At 48.9% G+C, this 20,662-nt stretch overlaps 1 protein-coding gene across 1 annotated transcript in view; it reads left to right on the top strand.

Annotated features, from left to right (window-relative positions):
- The window catches only part of LOC147117614 (uncharacterized), a 71,464-nt gene extending 51,492 nt beyond the window's left edge, over positions 1-19,972 (top strand). Inside the window, exon 7 of the mRNA XM_085988744.1 lies at positions 14,499-19,972. Coding sequence (XP_085844870.1) covers positions 14,499-14,564 — 66 coding nt within the window. The 3' untranslated portion in view covers positions 14,565-19,972. The remainder of the gene's footprint in view (positions 1-14,498) is intronic.
- Positions 19,973-20,662: the final 690 nt, after the last annotated feature.

Below are 20,662 nucleotides of genomic sequence, written 5' to 3'. Positions count from 1 at the left end.
CTGAAAAGAAACTGAGACCAAAAAATTTGTGACCTCTGTTTTTAGACAGCTGCTAAAAGACTACTAGGTTAGAGGAGGAGGGTGGGTGGGGTTTCCTACTCTGTAGGAACTCGGGTTTAAGCCACCACCCTCCTTAAATACCTTTCACCTGGGTGCTTCCCACCAGGTCCGCTTCTGAAAAAAAGCTCACGAGCTGGACTTCCGCCTCAGCTGTTTTTTTTAAATGGCTTTTTAACTCTCTCCTTCCCTGAGATTGGAGATTGGTGAGGCCTACCTGGGCCTCTGGAGCCTCTTGTAGTCGCTCTGCCGCTCAGCTCCGCCTCCACCCGCTGCCGATGCCGCACTGGGGCCTACCTGGGCCTCTGGAGCCTCTTGTAGTCGCTCTGCCGCTCAGCTCCGCCTCCACCCGCTGCCGATGCCGCACTGGGGCCTACCTGGGCCTCTGGAGCCTCTTGTAGTCGCTCTGCCGCTCAGCTCCGCCTCCACCCGCTGCCGATGCCGCACTGGGGCCTACCTGGGCCTCTGGAGCCTCTTGTAGTCGCTCTGCCGCTCAGCTCCGCCTCCACCCGCTGCCGATGCCGCACTGGGGCCTACCTGGGCCTCTGGAGCCTCTTGTAGTCGCTCTGCCGCTCAGCTCCGCCTCCACCCGCTGCCGATGCCGCACTGGGGCCTACCTGGGCCTCTGGAGCCTCTTGTAGTCGCTCTGCCGCTCAGCTCCGCCTCCACCCGCTGCCGATGCCGCACTGGGGCCTACCTGGGCCTCTGGAGCCTCTTGTAGTCGCTCTGCCGCTCAGCTCCGCCTCCACCCGCTGCCGATGCCGCACTGGGGCCTACCTGGGCCTCTGGAGCCTCTTGTAGTCGCTCTGCCGCTCAGCTCCGCCTCCACCCGCTGCCGATGCCGCACTGGGGCCTACCTGGGCCTCTGGAGCCTCTTGTAGTCGCTCTGCCGCTCAGCTCCGCCTCCACCCGCTGCCGATGCCGCACTGGGGCCTACCTGGGCCTCTGGAGCCTCTTGTAGTCGCTCTGCCGCTCAGCTCCGCCTCCACCCGCTGCCGATGCCGCACTGGGGCCTACCTGGGCCTCTGGAGCCTCTTGTAGTCGCTCTGCCGCTCAGCTCCGCCTCCACCCGCTGCCGATGCCGCACTGGGGCCTACCTGGGCCTCTGGAGCCTCTTGTAGTCGCTCTGCCGCTCAGCTCCGCCTCCACCCGCTGCCGATGCCGCACTGGGGCCTACCTGGGCCTCTGGAGCCTCTTGTAGTCGCTCTGCCGCTCAGCTCCGCCTCCACCCGCTGCCGATGCCGCACTGGGGCCTACCTGGGCCTCTGGAGCCTCTTGTAGTCGCTCTGCCGCTCAGCTCCGCCTCCACCCGCTGCCGATGCCGCACTGGGGCCTACCTGGGCCTCTGGAGCCTCTTGTAGTCGCTCTGCCGCTCAGCTCCGCCTCCACCCGCTGCCGATGCCGCACTGGGGCCTACCTGGGCCTCTGGAGCCTCTTGTAGTCGCTCTGCCGCTCAGCTCCGCCTCCACCCGCTGCCGATGCCGCACTGGGGCCTACCTGGGCCTCTGGAGCCTCTTGTAGTCGCTCTGCCGCTCAGCTCCGCCTCCACCCGCTGCCGATGCCGCACTGGGGCCTACCTGGGCCTCTGGAGCCTCTTGTAGTCGCTCTGCCGCTCAGCTCCGCCTCCACCCGCTGCCGATGCCGCACTGGGGCCTACCTGGGCCTCTGGAGCCTCTTGTAGTCGCTCTGCCGCTCAGCTCCGCCTCCACCCGCTGCCGATGCCGCATGGAGGAGTTCGGCTCCAATCTTGCACAGTGCTTTACGCAGACCTTGGCGCCCATCCTTTCCAGGATGGAAGTGATGGGCAACTTCATTAAAGCACTTGTGAACTCAGCCATGATGCAAAGTCTGATAGGCAATGTCTCAGCTTCTATTGCAGCACAAGCGGAAGCAACCCAACATCTAAGTGCTCACCAAAAGAGGAACATCTAAGTGCTGCAGTGGAAGCTCAGACTACTTGCCATGCAAGCTCAGACTGCTGCCATTGTGGCTGTGGCTATCAGTGTTCAAAAGGGACTTGCAGGGTGTCACAGCAATCTGCCCAACAGATTACTAGGATTGCGGATGTTCCACCCCGGGGAGTGGCAGTGGCTCTGTGGAGCACAAACCAGCTGTCCTCTCAGGATGACAGCATTCGTACTTCTCCCACTGCCACTCCGCCAGTGCACTTGCTGTTGCCTGTCAGCCAGCCAGACAGACTATTGCCACACATGCCGAAGTGGTGCAGTCTACAGCCAGGTCATCTAGGTTCAGAGCTGCTTGAAGTTGTCCTGTAAGGCTATCTGTAGTATCCCCCACAAAGTCAGCAACCTTCCACCAGCCAAGCTGCAGCCACTGGAGTAGCACTAGGGCAGCAAAGGCACATAGATGACAGGCACTAAGGGAATGCACAAGGGTGATTAGTTGACTTTGTTATGTAGTATTGGATTGAATGATTTATAACTGTGGTTTGGAATGTTTGTTTATGGTGGCTTTCATTTCAGCATTGTGGCCAAGCGGACACTGTGATGTTCCATGACGGGGATGGTAATGTGGGGAAGTGTTGAGCAACGGGTTTCTGGGGGTTCATTCAGGGGAACTTAAGTCTGATGATGTGCTCATGGACAGCCCGTCCACTTGAGGTGGTCTCGGAACCCGTGGTGGCAAGGGTTACGCCCTCATGATGGCCAAGTTGTGGAGGATGCAGCACACCATCACTAATTGGGACACCCGCTCCGAAGAGTACCGGGGGGGCTCCTCCCGAGTGGTCAAGGCAGCGGAACTGTTGTTTGAACACCCCGATGATCTTCTCAATGACGTTCCTTGTGGCAGTATGGCTCTCATTATATGAGTACTGGCCACGAGTTGTGGAGGGAGACATCAGCCAGGTGTAGAGCAGACAGCCCTTGTCGCTAAACAGCCACCTCTGGTTCGACATGGTGACTGGAAGATATCTGGCACAGCGGATTGGTGCAGGTTGAAGGCGTCATGACTGCTGCCAGGATAGCAGGCATTCACCATCATGATGTACTGGGCATGGTCACACACCAACTGCACATTGAGATGTGGCATCCACAAAGCCACGTGTGCGCAGTTGATGGCGCCCTGCAACATGGGGAAGTCCGATATCCTGGCAAAGCCAAGTGTGCGCACCTCCTGCTTCTTTGTTTAGAGAGAAGACAATTAAGTCCCCTCTCCTAGTGTAGAGAGCCTCTGTGATCTCCCGGAGGCAGCGATGGACGGCAAACTGAGATGTTTGCTATGTCGCATGTTCCAGCCTGGAAGGATCCGCTGGCGAAAAAATTCAGGGCCACTGTCATCTTGAGGACCACTGGCAGCACCTGTGAAGGAATAAACCATAGAACCTATTCAGAAAATAAACTATCTTTTGAAAGAATTCTGGCCTTATTAAAACATGACAAACTGGGTTTGGAAATCTAGAAACCGAACGATGAAAAAGCTGTGAAAGCATTCTGGCTACAGAGATAAGATAGTTGTTGACACTGAATCAATAACCTTATTGAAACAGAAGGTGAACCTTTCGGAATGAAACAATGGTTCACCCTGTACAAGGTGTTCTAATTTACACTTCGTAAAGAAGCACATAAAAGTAAGAAACATCTGCCTTCATAAAAATGACATCAAGTAAAAAACACACCTGCCGTAACACCATTTTTTTAATGGTAAACTTAGAACACCTAGAGAAGAGACATAATTCTGTAATGCTACCAGCTGAGTTGACTGTAAGAATTGCAGGGTTCAGCAGAAAAATGACTAGAGATAATTAGCTTACATCAGCAGAAAACCTTAAAGGAAATACCACTGGAAAAGGGTATAAATATTGAACTCTCAAATGGGATGGTAGACTCGCTTTAAAGGGGCAAAGCGATTCTCGGCTTCAGAGGCGGCTCTGTAAGTCTCCAACACTTTGTACCTCGGGGATCAATGGTATTTGATTATGGTAGATAACCTGAATAGCACTTTAAGAACTGTAAAACTGTAGCGAAGTTAAGATTTGAGAGTAAGGTTCTCTGATAATAGGATTGTAAGCTTTCTCTTTTTGGAACTGTTAATGTTGCGATTGACTCATCAACTGTAAATTACATGTCGGTTCTTTAATAAATCTATATATTTTTAGAACTGTCTCACAAGACTTCTGTATCAAACTCGCAAACTTAATCTCTGTACACTCTTTGGTGAGGAGTTGCAGAATTCTGGGGGAGTTTTCCGGACCCTCATAATATCCGGAACGTTACAGCCTAGCTAAACTTATTAAAAGTGCTATCTGGAGGATGGTAACAATTTCAGGTTTTTCCTTTCCTTTAGGGAGAGATAGTCCGGACCTTTGGACCCAATTACGCGTCTTTAGGATTCGGCTACCTCAAACTTTAGTTGAAAGTGAACGTCTGAGGAATACCCCTGATCTGGGGTAGCCCTAAAGGGGCTAGGACTAGTAATTATTCCTTCACATCGTCGTCATCCTGCTTTGAGGCTGCAGGTCTGGTTCCAAGAGGTGGCAGAGTTCTGTGATCTGTGAATGAGGAACTTAAAGAAATTATTATTAGTAAAAAAACAGTACTCGCAAAATTAATGGGACTAAAAGTCGATAAATCCCAAGGACCGGATGAGCTACATCTTAGGGTTTTGAAAGAGGTGGCCATTGGGATAGTGGACGCATTGGTTGTCATCTTCCAAAATTCTATAGATTCTGGAACGGTTCCTGCAGATTGGAGGATAGCAAATGTAACCCTGTTATTTAAGAAAGGAGGGAGAAAGAAAACGGGGAACTACAGACCTGTTAGCCTCACATCAGTAGTTGGGGAAAATGCAGGAATCTATTATAAAGGATGCAATAACTTGGCACTTAGAAACTAATAGTAAGATTGGGCAGAGTCAACATGGATTTATGAAAGGGAAATCCTGTTTGACAAACTTATTGGAGTTCTTTGAGGATGTAACTAATGGTGTAGACAAAGGGGAACCGATAGATGTGGTGTATCTGGATTTTCAGAAGGCCTTCGATAAGGTCCCACACAAGAGGTTGGTGAACAAAATTAGGGCACATGGAATTGGGGGTAATATACTAGCATAGATTGAGAATTGGTTAACAGACAGAAAACAAAGAGTAGGGATAAACGGGTCTTTTTCAGGATGGCTGGCTGTGACTTGTGGGGTACCGCAAGGATTGGTGCTTGGGTCCCAGCTATTCACAGTCCATATCAATGATTTGGATGAGGGGACTAAATGTAACATTTCCAAATTTGCTGATGATACAAAGCTAGGTGGCAGTGTCAGTTGTGAAGAGGCTTCAAGGGGATCTCGACAGGCTCAGTGAGTGGGCGAGAACATGGCAGATGGAATATAATGCGGATAAATGTGAAGTTATCCACTTTGGTAGAAAAACAGAAAGGCAGAGTATTTCCTACAAACTCTGCAAGAGACAGTACAAAAGCAATAATCAAGTTGCCTGCAATTTGGATGTGTCCCTTTAAGTAGTGCTGGGGGAGTCCCTCATGCAGCTGAACGCATGTTTGGTTGTGTGTGTTTAGGAGAGGGAGTTGACTGGAGCAGAGACTTTGAAAATGGCAGTTCGTGCATCAAGTGTTACACGCTAACTGATGTCACGATCTGCCTACTCTGCATACTGCGGGCACAGCACGTACCGCCCACACTTTCGCCCTCAGCAATATGGCAAACAACGCAGAAGCCATTTTTTTTTACAAAAACTGGCCAAAATAACCGGTGTTAAGGAGCCGAATTTTGTAGCCTATGCAAACTGTAATCTGTAGCCTCCTGAAAAGCAATTCCATTCCTTTCCAACAAAAGGTGTTCCATTCCTGCATCGTGTGCACCCAGCGCTCTCTTCGCGCGCACCCCGACTCATAGCTCGCATTGCTGGGGACCCGGCTGGAGGCAAGCGGATCACATGCCGCGCTCTCTCCCGGCCATCCCCGAGCCACTAATGAGGTTTGTAAATGAATTATCAATCTATGTTGGTTTATGTTTGAAATAAATAGCAACTCGATTTCTTACCAAATCTCATGATTTTGAAGAGTTTGTCTCCTGATTTATGAGACAGTGGAGTTGGCATTACTGTGTGACGCGCTATTAATTACTCAAAAGACTGAGGTTAAGCGAGTAACTAACAGGCTTTTATTAACAAGAGAATGAAGGTGTGCCTCGAGTGGTCGACCAGTCCAGAATAGAGGGACTGTGGAGCAGTCACCTTTATACCTGGACTCGTGGGAGGAGTCAGCCGAGGCATGTACAGACATGTACACAGTGGAATACAAACACCCACACAGGCAGGTATAACAGTGGTTTACCACATTCACCCCTTGTTTAAAAATGAGTCCGGCGGGGTGAAGTGTATTAAAAGTTTGTGTATTGGAGTCTCTCCGGAGGTCTTGTCTGCCACTGTGATCGACGTGGCGACGGCAGGGGTAGTGAAGCTTCCGGCGTCGAGTCCCGCGTAGGCTGGGGCACTGGTGTGTAGTCCTCGTGGGTGTCGAGCGGGTCGCGGGGCCCAGGCGTGCCGTCTGCTGGGGTTGGATATTGGATCGTGGGGGGGGGGGGGTGGTGGTAGTGGGTAGTGGATTACTGGGGCCCCCGCGGTTGCGAGGTCTCGTATGGAGACTGTGTCCTCCCGCCCGTCCGGGTACGCAATGTAAGCATACTGGGGGTTGGCATGGAGGAGGTCGACCCTCTCGACCAGGGGGTCCATTTTATGGGTCCTCACGTGTCTTCTCAGTAGGACCGGCCCTGGGGACGTCAGCCATGGTGGTAGCGATGTCCCCGATGTGGACTTCCTTGGGAAGACAAACATTTTCTCATGAGGGGTGGCGTTAGTGGCAGTGCAGAGCAGTGACCGAATAGAGTGGAGCGCATCGGGGAGCACATCCTGCCAGCGGGAGGTCGGAAGGCCCCTAGACTTTAAGGCTAGCAGGGCGGCCTTCCAAACTGTCGCATTCTCTCTTTCCACCTGTCCGTTCCCCCGGGGGTTGTAACTGGTGGTCCTGCTTGTGGCAATACCCCTAGCGAGCAGGTACTGGCAGAGTTCGTCGCTCATAAACGATGAGCCCCGGTCGCTATGGATATTGCTGGGGAAACCGAACAGGGTGAAGAGGTCATTCAGACATTTAATGACCGTGGCACTGGTCATGTCCGGGCAGGGGATGGCGAACGGGAAACAGGAGTACTCGTCAATAATGTTGAGGAAGTACACATTGCGGTTGGAGGAGGGGAGAGGCCCTTTAAAATCAACGCTCAGGCGCTCGAAGGGGCGAGTGGCTTTTATCAGGTGAGCCCTGTCTGCTCTATAAAAGTGCGGTTTGCACTCAGCGCAGACTTGGCAGTTCCTGGTCATGGTCCTGACCTCCTCAATGGAGTAAGGCAGGTTGCGGGCCTTGATGAAGTGGAAGAACCTGGTGACCCCCGGGTCGCAGAGGTCATTGTGGAGGGCCCGCAGTCTATCGATCTGCGCGCTGGCACAGGTGCCACGCGATAGAGCATCCGGGGGTTCATTGAGCTTCCCGGGCTGGTACAAGATCTCGTAATTGTAGGTGGAAAGTTCGATTCTCCACCTCAAGATCTTGTCGTTTTTGATTTTGCCCCTCTGCTTGTTGTTAAACATAAAAGCAACTGAACGCTGGTCAGTGAGCAGGGTAAATCGTTTTCCGGCCAGGTAGTGCCTCCAATGACGCACAGCCTCCACAATAGCCTGGGCCTCCTTCTCAACAGCGGAGTGTCTGGTCTCCGGGCCCTGGAGGGTTCGTGAAAAGAAGGCCACGGGTCTCCCCGCCTGATTAAGGGTAGTGGCCAGGGCAAAGTCGGACGCGTTGCTTTCCACCTGGAAGGGGATGGATTCGTCCACTGCGTGCATGGTGGCTTTGGCAATGTGTTCCTTGATACGGTGGAAGGCTAAGCGGGCCTCTGCCGTCAAGGGAAAAGAGGTGGACTTGATCAGCGGACGGGCCTTGTCCGCATAGTAGGGGACCCACTGGGCGTAATAGGAGAAAAACCCTAGGCACCTCTTCAGGGCCTTGAGGCAGTGGGGTAGTGGGAGTTCCATAAGGGGACGCATCCGGTCGGGGTCGGGACCGATGACTCCGTGTTCCACAACACAGCCAAGGATGGCGAGGCGGGTTGTGCGGAATATGCACTTCTCCTTGTTATACGTCAGGTTCAGGAGTTGGGCGCTGCAGAGGAATTTTTCGAGGTTTGCGTCATGGTCCTGCAAGTCATGGCCGCAGATGGTCACATTGTCCAGATATGGGAAAGTGGCCTGCAACGCATTTTGATCGACCATCCGGTCCATCTCCCTTTGGAAGACGGAGACCCCGTTGGTGACGTCAAAGGGAACCCTAAGGAAGTGATAGAGGCGGCCGTTTGCCTCAAAGGCAGTATACTGGCGGTCCTCATGGCGGATAGGGAGCTGGTGGTACGCTGATTTCAGGTCAATGGTCGAGAAGACGCGGTACTGCGCGATCTGGTTGACCATATCAGCTATGCGGGGGAGTGGGTAAGCGTCCAGCAGGGTGTAGCGATTTATTGTCTGGCTGTAGTCGATGACCAGGCGCTGCTTCTCGCCGGTCTTAACGACCACAACCTGGGCTCGCCAGGGGCTGGTGCTGCCCTCAATAATCCCCTCCTTCAGGAGCTGCTCCACTTCGGTTTTAATGAAAACCCTGTCCCCGGCACTGTATCGCCTGCTCTTTGTGGCGATGGGCTTACAGTCGGGGGTGAGGTTAGCAAACAGTGGCGGGGGGGGGGGTGACTCTGAGTGTGGAGAGGTTGCACCTGGTGCGCGGCGGGCAATTTGGAAGCTGCTGGCTGCGGACTGTGAGTGGGGGGAGGGGTCCACCGTACGCCATCGTAACACTTTTAAGGTGGCACTGAAAATCTAACCCCAGTAGAACGGCAGCACAGAGGTGGGGCAGGACCAGAAGATTAAAATTATCGTACACAGTCCCGTCTACTAAGAGTGTCACCACGCAGTAGCCGCCAATGTCCGCCGACTGGGACTCGGAGGCCATAGAAATCCGCTGGTGCGCAGGCAGGACTGGGAGAGAGCAACGCCGCACCGTGTCGGGGTGGATGAAGCTCTCCGTGCTCCCAGAGTCAAAAAGGCAGGTTGTTTCGTGACCATTTACCTTAATGTCCATTGTGGACCGGGCCAGTTGGTGCGGTCTCGCTTGGTCCAGCGTAACGGAGGCCAGCGTAGGGGTCGGTGTGTCGCTGCGGGTATCAGATGAGGCGGTGTTGGGGGCCTGCTGCGTCCCGGCTGGCATCCATGCTCCCCATGTGGCTGGAGGCGTCCAAAATGGCTGCTGTTCCGGTGGTTCGCACATGGCTGGGGAGGCCCAAGATGGCGGCCCGCACGGCCCACACGCGGCGCTGCTGGGGTTCGGGGTGGCTTTGGCCCTGCAGACGCTGGCGTAGTGTCTCTTCTTCCCGCAGCCCGAGCAGATCACATTTTTCGCCGGGCAGCGCGCTCTGGGGTGTTTGGCCTGGCCACAGAAGTAGCATTTCTGGCCTTGGGACACTGCTGCGGTAGTTGGGCCGTTGCTGGGATGTGGCTGGGGTGGCACGGCGCTATGAGACGGTCCTACCATGTCCCAGGCTGTCGTTCCCCGCGGCGTCCACGGTGCAGAGGAGTAGGCTGCGTCCAATGATAGTGCGAGTTCAGAGGCCTTGTTGAGGTCGAGGTCACTCTGCTCCAACAGTCGCTGTTGGGTGTAATTGGACCTGTGGCCCGCTACAAAAGCGTCCCGGATAAGTTCCTCTGTGTACACGGCGGCCTTTACATCCTTACAACCACAGGCCCGGCCAAGCACAGACAGTGCCTGAAGGTATTCCTCGGTCGATTCCCCAGGTTGTTGTTTACGACTCCCCAGGAGGTGCCTGGCGTACACCTCGTTTACTGGGCGCGTGTACTGGTCCTTGAGGAGCTTGAGAGCAGCCGTGTACGAGGTCGCGTCCTGGATGACCGAGTACGCTCGGTGGTTCACTTTGGAGGTCAGGACATCCAGTTTGTCCTCATCCGATTTGACCGTTGCAGCGGAGGCGATCAGGAATCTTTCAAAGCACCTAAGCCAGTGAGCAAACTTGGTGGATGCGTCCGCCTCCCGATGGTCTAAGTCCAGGCATGCTGGTGTGAGGATCTTCTCCATTATAAAAAAATCTTGTTAATAAAATTGATGCGCTATTAATTACTCAAAAGACTGAGGTTAAGCGAGTAACTAACAGGCTTTTATTAACAAGAGAATGAAGGTGTGCCTCGAGTGGTCGACCAGTCCAGAATACAGAGGGACTGTGGAGCAGTCACCTTTATACCTGGACTCGTGGGAGGAGTCAGCGCCACACTGTGATCCTCCAGTATATGAGAAGTTATTGGGGGTGATTTTCCCTGGCTACTTCAGGCGCTAAAGAGCCTCCAAGGTGGGCAAGGTGGGGTCTTGAGCTGCAGTGCCGGTATAGCGCAAGGCTCCAGCTTAGGCTGTCCGGAGGATCGTTAAGGGGTCGATTGCCAATTAAATTGCCTGATGGTGCTCATTAAAGAGGCTGCACAGCATTTTGGTGGCTAGCGCTTCAACATCGCCCTCTCCTAACAGCGACCAGCTGAATATGAGTAAACAAGTCGTTGCTGAGGATTTCGTGTGCTAGTAAAAGCCATGCTCAGCTTTCACTGTTCACTTGCTGCTGGAGGTTTGAAGAGGACTTTTGTGACACATCGGGAGACTTTCTGGGACAGTTTGTCAGGACTTCAGCAGCACTCCATCAACATTTATTCCAGAAATTTTCTGAAGACTTCACCTAAAAAGAGGCGAGTGCTGTGCTACTCTTACCTTTATAGGAGTCACCAGGAGAAAGGGACTGCTTGGTCATGGGCATCTTGCTAGGTGACCTTGTTTTGGAAGAGGATGCCACGAGGCCAGGTAAAGCAGCACCAGCTGCTGCAGGAGAGAGGGACAGGCGGGCAAAGTGGGTTCCTTCTCCCCTGCGGGTACAGGACATCCCTCCTCCACCAGGACCTCCAGTGCCGTGTCCGAGAACCTGTGCACTCTCTCCCTCAGTCCCTGAGCCACCCTGAAGCCTGCTGTTGTGTGTTAGCCAGGACACTCCACACCTTCAGTGGAAGTGGGTGCATGGAGCCCACATACACTGCTCCACGGAAATTGCTTCTGCACAAAAATTGCTTCTAATCAGCGCTTGAGTGCTAAACCTGCAGGTGTTTGTTTTCGCACCTCCAGGCAAGTTCAAATGATCGTATTCAGCAATTAAGTGCAAAATTGCATGCTAAAACCAGACTTTCAAACAGGCGTGTCTTATTAGCGCCTGTTTTCACCCTTTCACCAAAATAACCCCCAAAACTGGACACAATTTTCTATATGCAGTGTACCAAGGCCTTTTACAATATAAATATTGTATTTAACTGTCCTAGCCGTACACCCTAGCATCCTATTTGCTTTCCATATGGCCTCATGCCTCATGGGTTTCATAACACATTACCCTTGTTTTCCGTCCCATTCTTCAGCTTTAAGCGGGTAGCTTTGCATGGGAAGAGGCCAACATGAGCTCAAGTTAAAAAGAGAACATGTCAATATGAGTAATATTTCTAGCAGTTGTGATTTTTGGGAGGACCAGAAACAGAACGGAGTGAAAAAGAAGTTGAAAAATGGAGGGTAGTTGAGGAAGGAGGAGAAAAATGAAAGAAATAAAAATAGAAGGGAACTAAAATTTAGCTGATAATGCAAAATGAGGACAAACGAGTTAAAAATTTTAAAGCAATTTGAGAAGAAAGTAATGAAAAGCAATAAGTGGCGAGAAAGCAAGATGATACACTTATCAAAGTATGAACCAGGGAAGGGCATTATGACGGCTGGAGTTTCCTGTCTTTACCCTTCCAAACCAACACTCGCTGTTTAGGTTTACGTGAAGGATGGCATTTGGACAAGGCAGCAGAGGACAGCACCTATTTGACCACACCCTAGCAAGGGCTAGTCTTTTTTTTGTAGGACGTAAGCTGTGCCAATCAGAGAGTATGTGAATAATATGAATCGAGTGCTTCTTACAGGATCCGACCTGTCTGGTGAATGAGTCAAAACCCTGCTGTAGTGTTTTCTTTGAGAACAAAAAAAAAACTAAATAATTCAGTATATGTAGCTAAGCAGCGATGTGATTGTTTGTCTACTGGGCCTTCTGTGTGTCATGTAACATCCATAAACATGTTGGGGATGAATTTCCATGGGGATTCTCTGATTGTTTCCCGAGTTTCCGCAGCTCTTTTGCCGTAGTTACGACGGATGAGCAGGAGAAGCTCGATGGAAATTGACCCCCACTGATACTGAAAACAACCTGGGGTCTTTCATTAGTGATGCGAATAATCCAGGGTGCTGAGCAGTGAGCTGTTGTACTGACTTCATTAATGCCAGTATTTTGGGTACAAAAGTTCTACTGTTTCTGAAAATTTGCAGTATGTAATCACTCTGAAAGGGTACTGAAGAGCCAGTATGTAATCACTCTGAAGGGGTACTGAAGAGCCAGTATGTAATCACTCTGAAAGGGTACTGAGGAACCAGTATGTAATCACTCTGAAAGGGTAGTGAAGAGCCAGTATGTAATCACTCTGAAAGGGTACTGAGGAACCAGTATGTAATCACTCTGAAGGGGTACTGAAGAGCCAGTATGTAATCACTCTGAAGGGGTACTGAGGAGCCAGTATGTAATCACTCTGAAGGGGTACTGAGGAGCCAGTATGTAATCACTCTGAAGGGGTACTGAAGAGCCAGTATGTAATCACTCTGTAGGGGTACTGAAGAGCCAGTATGTCATCACTCTGAAAGGGTACTGAGGAACCAGTATGTAATCACTCTGAAGGGGTACTGAAGAGCCAGTATGTAATCACTCTGAAAGGGTACTGAAGAGCCAGTATGTCATCACTCTGAAAGGGTACTGAAGAGCCAGTATGTAATCACTCTGAAGGGGTACTGAAGAGCCAGTATGTCATTACTCTGAAGGGGTACTGAAGAGCCAGTATGTAATCACTCTGAAGGGATACTGAAGAGCCAGTATGTAATCACACTGAAGAGCCAGTATGTAATCACACTGAAGAGCCAGTATGTAATCACTCTGAAGGGGTACTGAAGAGCCAGTATGTAATCACTCTGAAGGGGTACTGAAGAGCCAGTATGTAATCACTCTGAAAGGGTACTGAAGAGCCAGTATGTAATCACACTGAAGAGCCAGTATGAATGTCCAGTTAGAGAACACTGAGTATTTCTCTCTTGGTTCAGCTGCACCAAAAGTTTTTGGAGAAAGCAAGTTCAATTCCTGTAATGTATTTTTGATCCATTAGCTAACTTGACCAATGAAAATCAGAATTTTTTTAAATCTGGGGTTTATGTATGCCAGGGCCCTCAGAATCCAAGTAATTTATTTTAAATATTAAGCATAAAGTGTGGTAATCCGAGGCTGTGGGGTTGTTACTGTAAAATATGGAAGCCTGTGCATGATCTGTCTTTGTGTTATCACATTAAGTCCTGCAGTAAATCTTTTGAAGCTGTGAATTAGACACAGCTTTTGAGTTTTCGCATTCCCAGCACTTTGTATTTCATAGCTGTGTCAACCACTTGAAGGCAAATGTTTTAGTTGTTTCTAAATCTCCACTATATTTCACAACTTAAGTTTAAACACCCTTTGACTAGTAAAACATTACTTCAGTCCAGTTCTTAAGGGATGCTGCACTCTCTGAGGTGCCAACAGTCTTTCGGATGAGTCATTAAACTGAGACCTCATCTGTCCTGCTCTTCACTGAAAGTGTCCGATTGGGAAATCAGACCTTATTTCTGTTATTTGTTTAAACAGTTTATTTCCGTAATTCCATTTACACAGCTCCTCTATGGAGTTATATATTCTTCCATTTGCAGTGGTGTTGGGTGATGTTCACCTCGAGAAGCATGTTCGCTTCATGCCAGTGGTGCCACTGAACCTGATCCCTTAGTTTACATACAGGTCACCATGTTCAACTGCTGAAATGGATGAATACAGAGACTACATGGGATTATTTAGAAAACAAAGCTGTTTAAAAAAATTACCAGGAACATATCTAAAAGGTAAGTATTTACCATTCATACTACTTGCCCCCAGATTTTAATTTTTATTCTTCAGAAGGGCTGTGCCAATCCTGGTATAGTCATCGCCACGATCACCTTATGTTCTGCTACGCTGGCTCCCTCTAGTGAAATCACTGTACATGTCTACACATACTGCAGCTAAATGTACTGGGAAAATTGTCTCAGACCGTAATATTTGAAGGCCATTAAATAGTTGGCTGCTTTCATGAAAGAATTAGTTATTTAGTTTATGTTGCAGCACATTGTTTTTCATACTGTTAATAAAATAGGATTGGAACTGCCACTCATCGAATCGCTAAAAACTGCTGTTTTGTCATTTTATTTTAGACAGAAATGGAGCTTCTGAAATACACTTTGGAAGTGACAATTGCTGACAGCTTTGATGTGGAGTAGTCAGATCACTGGTAATCTCAAGTATCAAAACCTGTCGTTATGCGTCTACTGAATAAATGTCTGTGATCAAGTTGGAGGCAGCAAGCCTGCCAAATGTATTTCACCATGGAATGAACAGGTGACATTCTTACTACTGCTGATTGCTTTTGAAATTCATACTTATTTGGAATGACTGACATCGGCTGCCACACACAAATTTAGCTAACCCAGCATAAAAAAGGTTAATTATTTTAATAACATTTTTAATTAAAGAATTTGCATTTATGTAGCACCTTATCAAATCTCTTGTACTTCCTGAAGCATTTCACGTACAATGAGTATTTGAAATCACTGTTGCCACGTAGGTGTACGTGGAAGCCATTTTGTACACAAAGATTCCATAAACAGCAGCGAGATGAATAATCAGTTGCTCTACTTGGTTGAGGAAAGGATGTTGGTCAGGGTACCAGAAAACTGCCTATTTTTCAAATCTTGTGGTATCTTTAATGTTCACTTGAACAGGCAGACAGGACTTCGGTTTTAATATATTATAGCTTGAAGTACAGCACCTTTAGGAATGCAGCATTCCTTCAGTATTGCACTGATGTATACTCTGAAGTCCTGGAGCAGGGCTTGAAAACTCATCTGTCTCAGTGACAAGATTACTACCAACTGAGCCAAGCTGATACTGATAGAAATGAAACACTCCCTCAGTATTGCACTTAAGTGTCAGCCTAAATTGTGCACTGAAATCCTGGAGCAGGCTGGGACCCTCAGCTCTGTCTCCGAGACGGGGGGCTGGATTTTCCCAGCCCTGGGGAGGCGGGTTTAGAGGCGGGACTGCCGGAAAAATGGCAGAATTTGGGGTCGGGTGCCCAACCTGCCTCCTTGCCATCTTGCCAGGAGGCAGGTAGCCATCCCGCGCCGGGTCCTGTCTCCTTGGAGGCGGGAAGGGATTAAAGCCACTTAACTACCTGTTAACAGGCAGTTAAGAGGATTATCCCCATTTTTCCCACAAGTGCGGGCTTCCCGAAGGCTCCAAAACCCGCCAGGGTCACCGAGGCGAGTAGTGGGTCTGCGGGGGTTGGAGGGGTTCAAAAGTGCGCTGTGAAGGCAAGTGATGGGTGCAAGTGTGGAGAGGTGAGTATCTGAGGTAAGTGCAAAGTGTTAGAAAAAGTGTACTTACCTTTGTTTCTTCCTGCAGGCTCCAATCGGTGGGTATGCGGAGAGCCTCGCACCTCCGTGGTAGAGATGACAGATGGCTGTTGCATTCTCTAATGCAGCAACCATCTAATTTCTACAAAAGAAAGAGGTTTGATGAGGTCTTGAATTCAAGAACTCATCAAACTACAGAGAATGTCAGTGTTTGACAGCTTCACAGAGTTGTCAAACAATGACAATTCATCTGTCAAAAATTTTCTACAACCGGCTTTCCCTTAATGGCCTGCTAAGCCCGTTGGTCAATCAAGGGAAAATAGCGTGGGTTGGCCAGACGTTGATGGAGGCGGGACTGAAACCCGACAAGTGGGAGTCCCGCCTCCAAAAATTCCCAATGGCAAAATCCAGCCCAGGATATCTACCAACTGAGCCAAGCTGATACTGATAGGGTGCCAAGTCTTATCTAGTATCAGTTTATGATGGAATATGACCTACACGACAAACAACCCATTTATGACTTGAATTTAATGCTGGTCAACTAAAAAAATGAAATTTTCCACTTTTCCTTAATTAAATTTTCAGCATTTATCTAGCAAGATTCAGAACATGAGGTATCTGCCAGTCATAGAATGGTTACAGCACAGAAGGAGGCCCGTCGAGCCCGTGCCAGCTCTCTGCAAGAGCACTTCTGCTAGTCCCACTCCCCTGCGCTTTCCCCGTAGCCCTGCAAATTTTTATCCTTCAGGTATTTATCGAATTCCCTTTCAGGCAGTGCATTCGAGATCCTAACCACTTGCTGCGTAAAAAAGTTTTTCCTCATGTTGCCATTGGTTCTTCTGCTAATCACCTTAAATCTGTGTCCTCTGGTTCTCAACTCTTCCGCTAATGGGAACAGTTTCTCTCTATCTATTCTGTCTAGACCCCTCATGATTTTGAACACCTCTATCCACATTACAACAGTGACTTCACTTCAAAAGTACTTCATTGGCTGTAAAGCGCTTTGAGACATCCGGTGGTCGTGAAAGGCGCTATATCAATGCAAGTCTTTCTTTATCAAATCTCCTCTCAACCTTTCTGCTCCAAGGAGAACAACCCCAGCTACTCCAGTCTATCCACGTAACTGAAGTCCCTTATCCTGGAACCATTCTTGTAAATCTTTTCTGCACCCTAAGGCCTTCACATCCTTCCTAAAGTGCGGTGCCCAGAATTGGACACAATACTCCAATTGAGGCCGAACTAGTATTTTATAAAGGTTCATCATAACTTCCTTGCTTTTGTAGCCCAGAATCCCGTATGCTTTTTTAACCGCTTTCTCAACCTGCCCTGGCACCTTCAATGGTTTGTGCACATATACCCCCAAGTCTCTCATAGAAACATAGAAGATAGGAGCAGGAGTAGGCCATTCGGCTCCTCGAGCCTGCTCCGCCATTCAATGCGATCATGGCTGATCATCCAAATTCAGTACCCTTCCCGTTTAATGCCACCCCCAACCTCAGCATTACTGTTTGGGGGTCTGTATACAACTCCCACTAACGTTTTCTGCCCCATGGTATTTCTCAGCTCTACCTATACAGATTCCACATCATCAGAGCGAATATCCTTCCTTACTATTGTGTTAATCTCTTTAACCAGCAATGCTACCCCACCGCCTTTCCCTTTTTTCCTGTCCTTCCTGAATATTGAATACCCCTGGATGTTGAATTCCCAGCCTTGGTCACCCTGGAGCCATATCTCCGTAATCCCAATTATATCATATCCATTTACACCTATTTGCGCAGCTAATTCATCCACCTTATTACGAATGCTCCTCGCATTAAAACACAAAACCTTCAGGCTTTTAAAAATTTTTTTATAAACACTCTTAGACCTTTTAGAATTATTGTTTACTGTGGCCATGTTTGATTTACATCCTTGATTTCTCTGACTTCCACTCTTGCTTTTCTCCTTCCTGTCTTTTGCCTCTATCCTTGCTTTCCTTTCCTCTATCTTCCTGCACAGGTTCCCAACCCCCTGCCATTTTAGTTTAAACCCTCCCCAACAGCACTAGCAACCACTCCCCCTAGGACATCGGTCCCGGTCCTGCTCAGGTGCAAACCGTCCAGTTTGTACTAGTCCCACCTCCCCCAGAACCGATTCCAATGTCCCAGGAATTTGAATCCCTCCCCCTTGCACCATTCTTCTAGCCACGTATTCATCTGAAATATCCTATTTCTACTCTGACTAGCACATGGCACTGGTAGCAATCCTGAGATTACTACCTTTGAGGTCCTATTTTTTAAATTTACTTCCTAACTCCCTATATTCAGCTTTTAGGACCTCATCCCGTTTTTTACCTATGTCGTTGGTACCTATATGCACCACAACAACTGGCTGTTCACCCTCCCCCTCCAGAATGCCCTGCAGTTGCTCCGAGACATCCTTGACCCTTGCACCAGGGAGGCAACACACCATCCTGGAGTCTCGTTTGCGGCCGCAGAAATGCCTATTTATTCCCCTTACAATAGAATCCCCTATCACTATAGCTCTCCCACTCTTTTTCCTCCCGTCCCGTGCAGCAGAACCACCCATGGTGCCAGGAAGTTGGTTGCTGCTGCCTTCCCCCGATAAGCCATCCTCCCCAACAATATCCAAAGCGGTATATCTGTTTGAGGGGGAGATGGCCACAGGGGACCCCTGCACTACCTGCCTGCGCCTACTACTCTGCCTGACGGTCACCCATTCCCTTCCTGCCTGTGCAGCCTTTACCTGCGGTGTGACCAACTGATTAAACGTGATATCCACGACGTCCTCAGCATCGCGAATGCTCCAGTATATATCCATTCGCAGCTCCAGCGCCGCAATGCGGTCTGCCAGTAGCTGCAGCTGGATACACTTCCCGCACACATGGTCGTCAGGGACACGGGAAGTGTCCCTGATTTCCCACATAGTGCAGGAGGAGCTTGCCACGGGGCCGAGCTTTGCTGCCATGACTTACCCTTTAATTAATTTAAATTAAATCAATACCACCAATTATACTACAATTAAATGATATACTCAAGGGCCCTTGTTTCCTAGCACTGCCCGCTACACAACAGAGACCTTAGAAACTATAACCACAAAATTAAGATCTTCTAAACTTTATAAACGATGAACCTTAACTGTCAAACTATAGAGTAGTATAAATACTCACCTGGCCGTACTCACCCAATCAGCTGCTTCCTCCTGCCCGTGTCATGTTTTGAATCATGACGTGGCTCTGGAACGCTGCCGCCGGTCTGTGAGATTGGTAAGCCTCTGTAAAAAAATAAAAAAAAGCCCACGAAAGTGAGTTTAAATACTCACTGAAACTCCGCTCTCAGTTCATGCTCCCTGTTCAGAATTGTACCCTTTACTTTATATTGCCTGTGATGAAATATTCCATTCATCTCTGCCTGTGACTGTGGTCGGTTTCAGTGTCATTTCCCTTCCCCTAGTCCTCATTGTATTGTTTATTGGAATGTGCTGTGTGTAGGGCTCCGCCCATACCTGGGCCCCTTTTGTAAGCTAGCTCAGTCTGGCCTCAGTCTCCAGAAGGAAGATATCTCTCTCTCTTACGTGTTACTTTCTAAGTTAATAAAAGCCTTATTTTGTTTCGCTAACATCGGGTCTCGGAATTATTGAGGCACATCATTGCCTCTCCTCATTCTTCCTAGCAAAATGTATCACTTCTCATTTTTCTGCGTTAAATTTCATCTGCCACGTGACCGCCCATTCCACCAGCCTGTCTATGTATTCTTTAAGTCTATCACTATCCTCCTCACTGTTCACTGTACTTCCAAGTTTTGTGTCATCTGCAAAGTTTGAAATTGTGCCCTGCACACCCAAGTCCAAGTCATTAATATACATCAAGAAAAGTAGTGGTCCTAGTACCGACCCCTGGGGAACACCACTGTGTACATTCCTCCAGTCCGATAAACAACCGTTCACCATTACTCTGTTTCCTGTCACCTAGCCAATTTCGTATCCATGCGGCCACTGTCCCTTTTATTTCATGGGCTTCAACTTTGCTGGCAAGCCTATTATGTGGCACTTTATCAAATGCCTTTTGGAAGTGCATGTACACTACATTAACCATGGTGTGGAGATGCCGGTGTTGGACTGGGGTGGACAAATGTAAGAAATCACACAACACCAGGTTATAGTCCAACAGCTTTATTTGAAATCACAAGCTTTCGGAGCGCTGCTCCTTTGTCAGGTGAAGTGGAGAGATGCATAAAAACACAGCTTATATAGTCAGAGAATAATGTCAGATGTTTACAGGTAATCTTTCTAACTGCCATTTATCACACCTCGGCAGAGAAATAATCACAGCAATCAAAGGTGTAAATGGTGTCCAAACAGGTCAGTCAGGAAAACATTACATCAATGTTCTTTGATGTAATGTTTTCCTGACTGACCTGTTTGGACACCATTTACACCTTTGATTGCTGTGATTATCTCTCTGCCGAGGTGTGATAAATGGCAGTTAGAAAGATTACCTGTAAACATCTGACATTATTCTGACTATATAAGCTGTGTTTTTATGCATCTCTCCACCTGACGAAGGAGCAGCACTCCGAAAGCTTGTGATTTCAAATAAAGCTGTTGGACTATAACCTGGTGTTGTGTGATTTCTTACACTACATTAACTGCATTGACCTCGTCAACCCTCTCTGTTACCTCATTAAACACGATTTGCCTTTAACAAATCCATGCTGGCTTTCTTTAATTAATCCACACTTGTCCAAGTGACTGTTAATTTTGTCCCGAATTTTGTCTCAGATTATCATTTCTAAAAGCTTTCCCACTACCTAGGTTAAACTGACTGGCCTGTAGTTGCTGGGTTTATCCTTGCACCCTTTTTTAAACAAGAGTGTAACATTTGCATTCTCCAGTCCTCTGGCACCACACCATCAGTTCTTGATTTTGCCATTCTAGCCCTGATTCAACTAGAAAAGAACAAA

The sequence above is a fragment of the Somniosus microcephalus genome, chromosome 5 (genome assembly GCF_052327205.1).
Source record: "Somniosus microcephalus isolate GS21.2 chromosome 5, FLI_Smic_1.0, whole genome shotgun sequence".
NCBI lineage: Eukaryota > Metazoa > Chordata > Chondrichthyes > Squaliformes > Somniosidae > Somniosus > Somniosus microcephalus.
The sequence above is the reverse complement of the archived record's forward strand: the minus strand, read 5'-3'. Positions and strand labels throughout refer to the sequence as shown.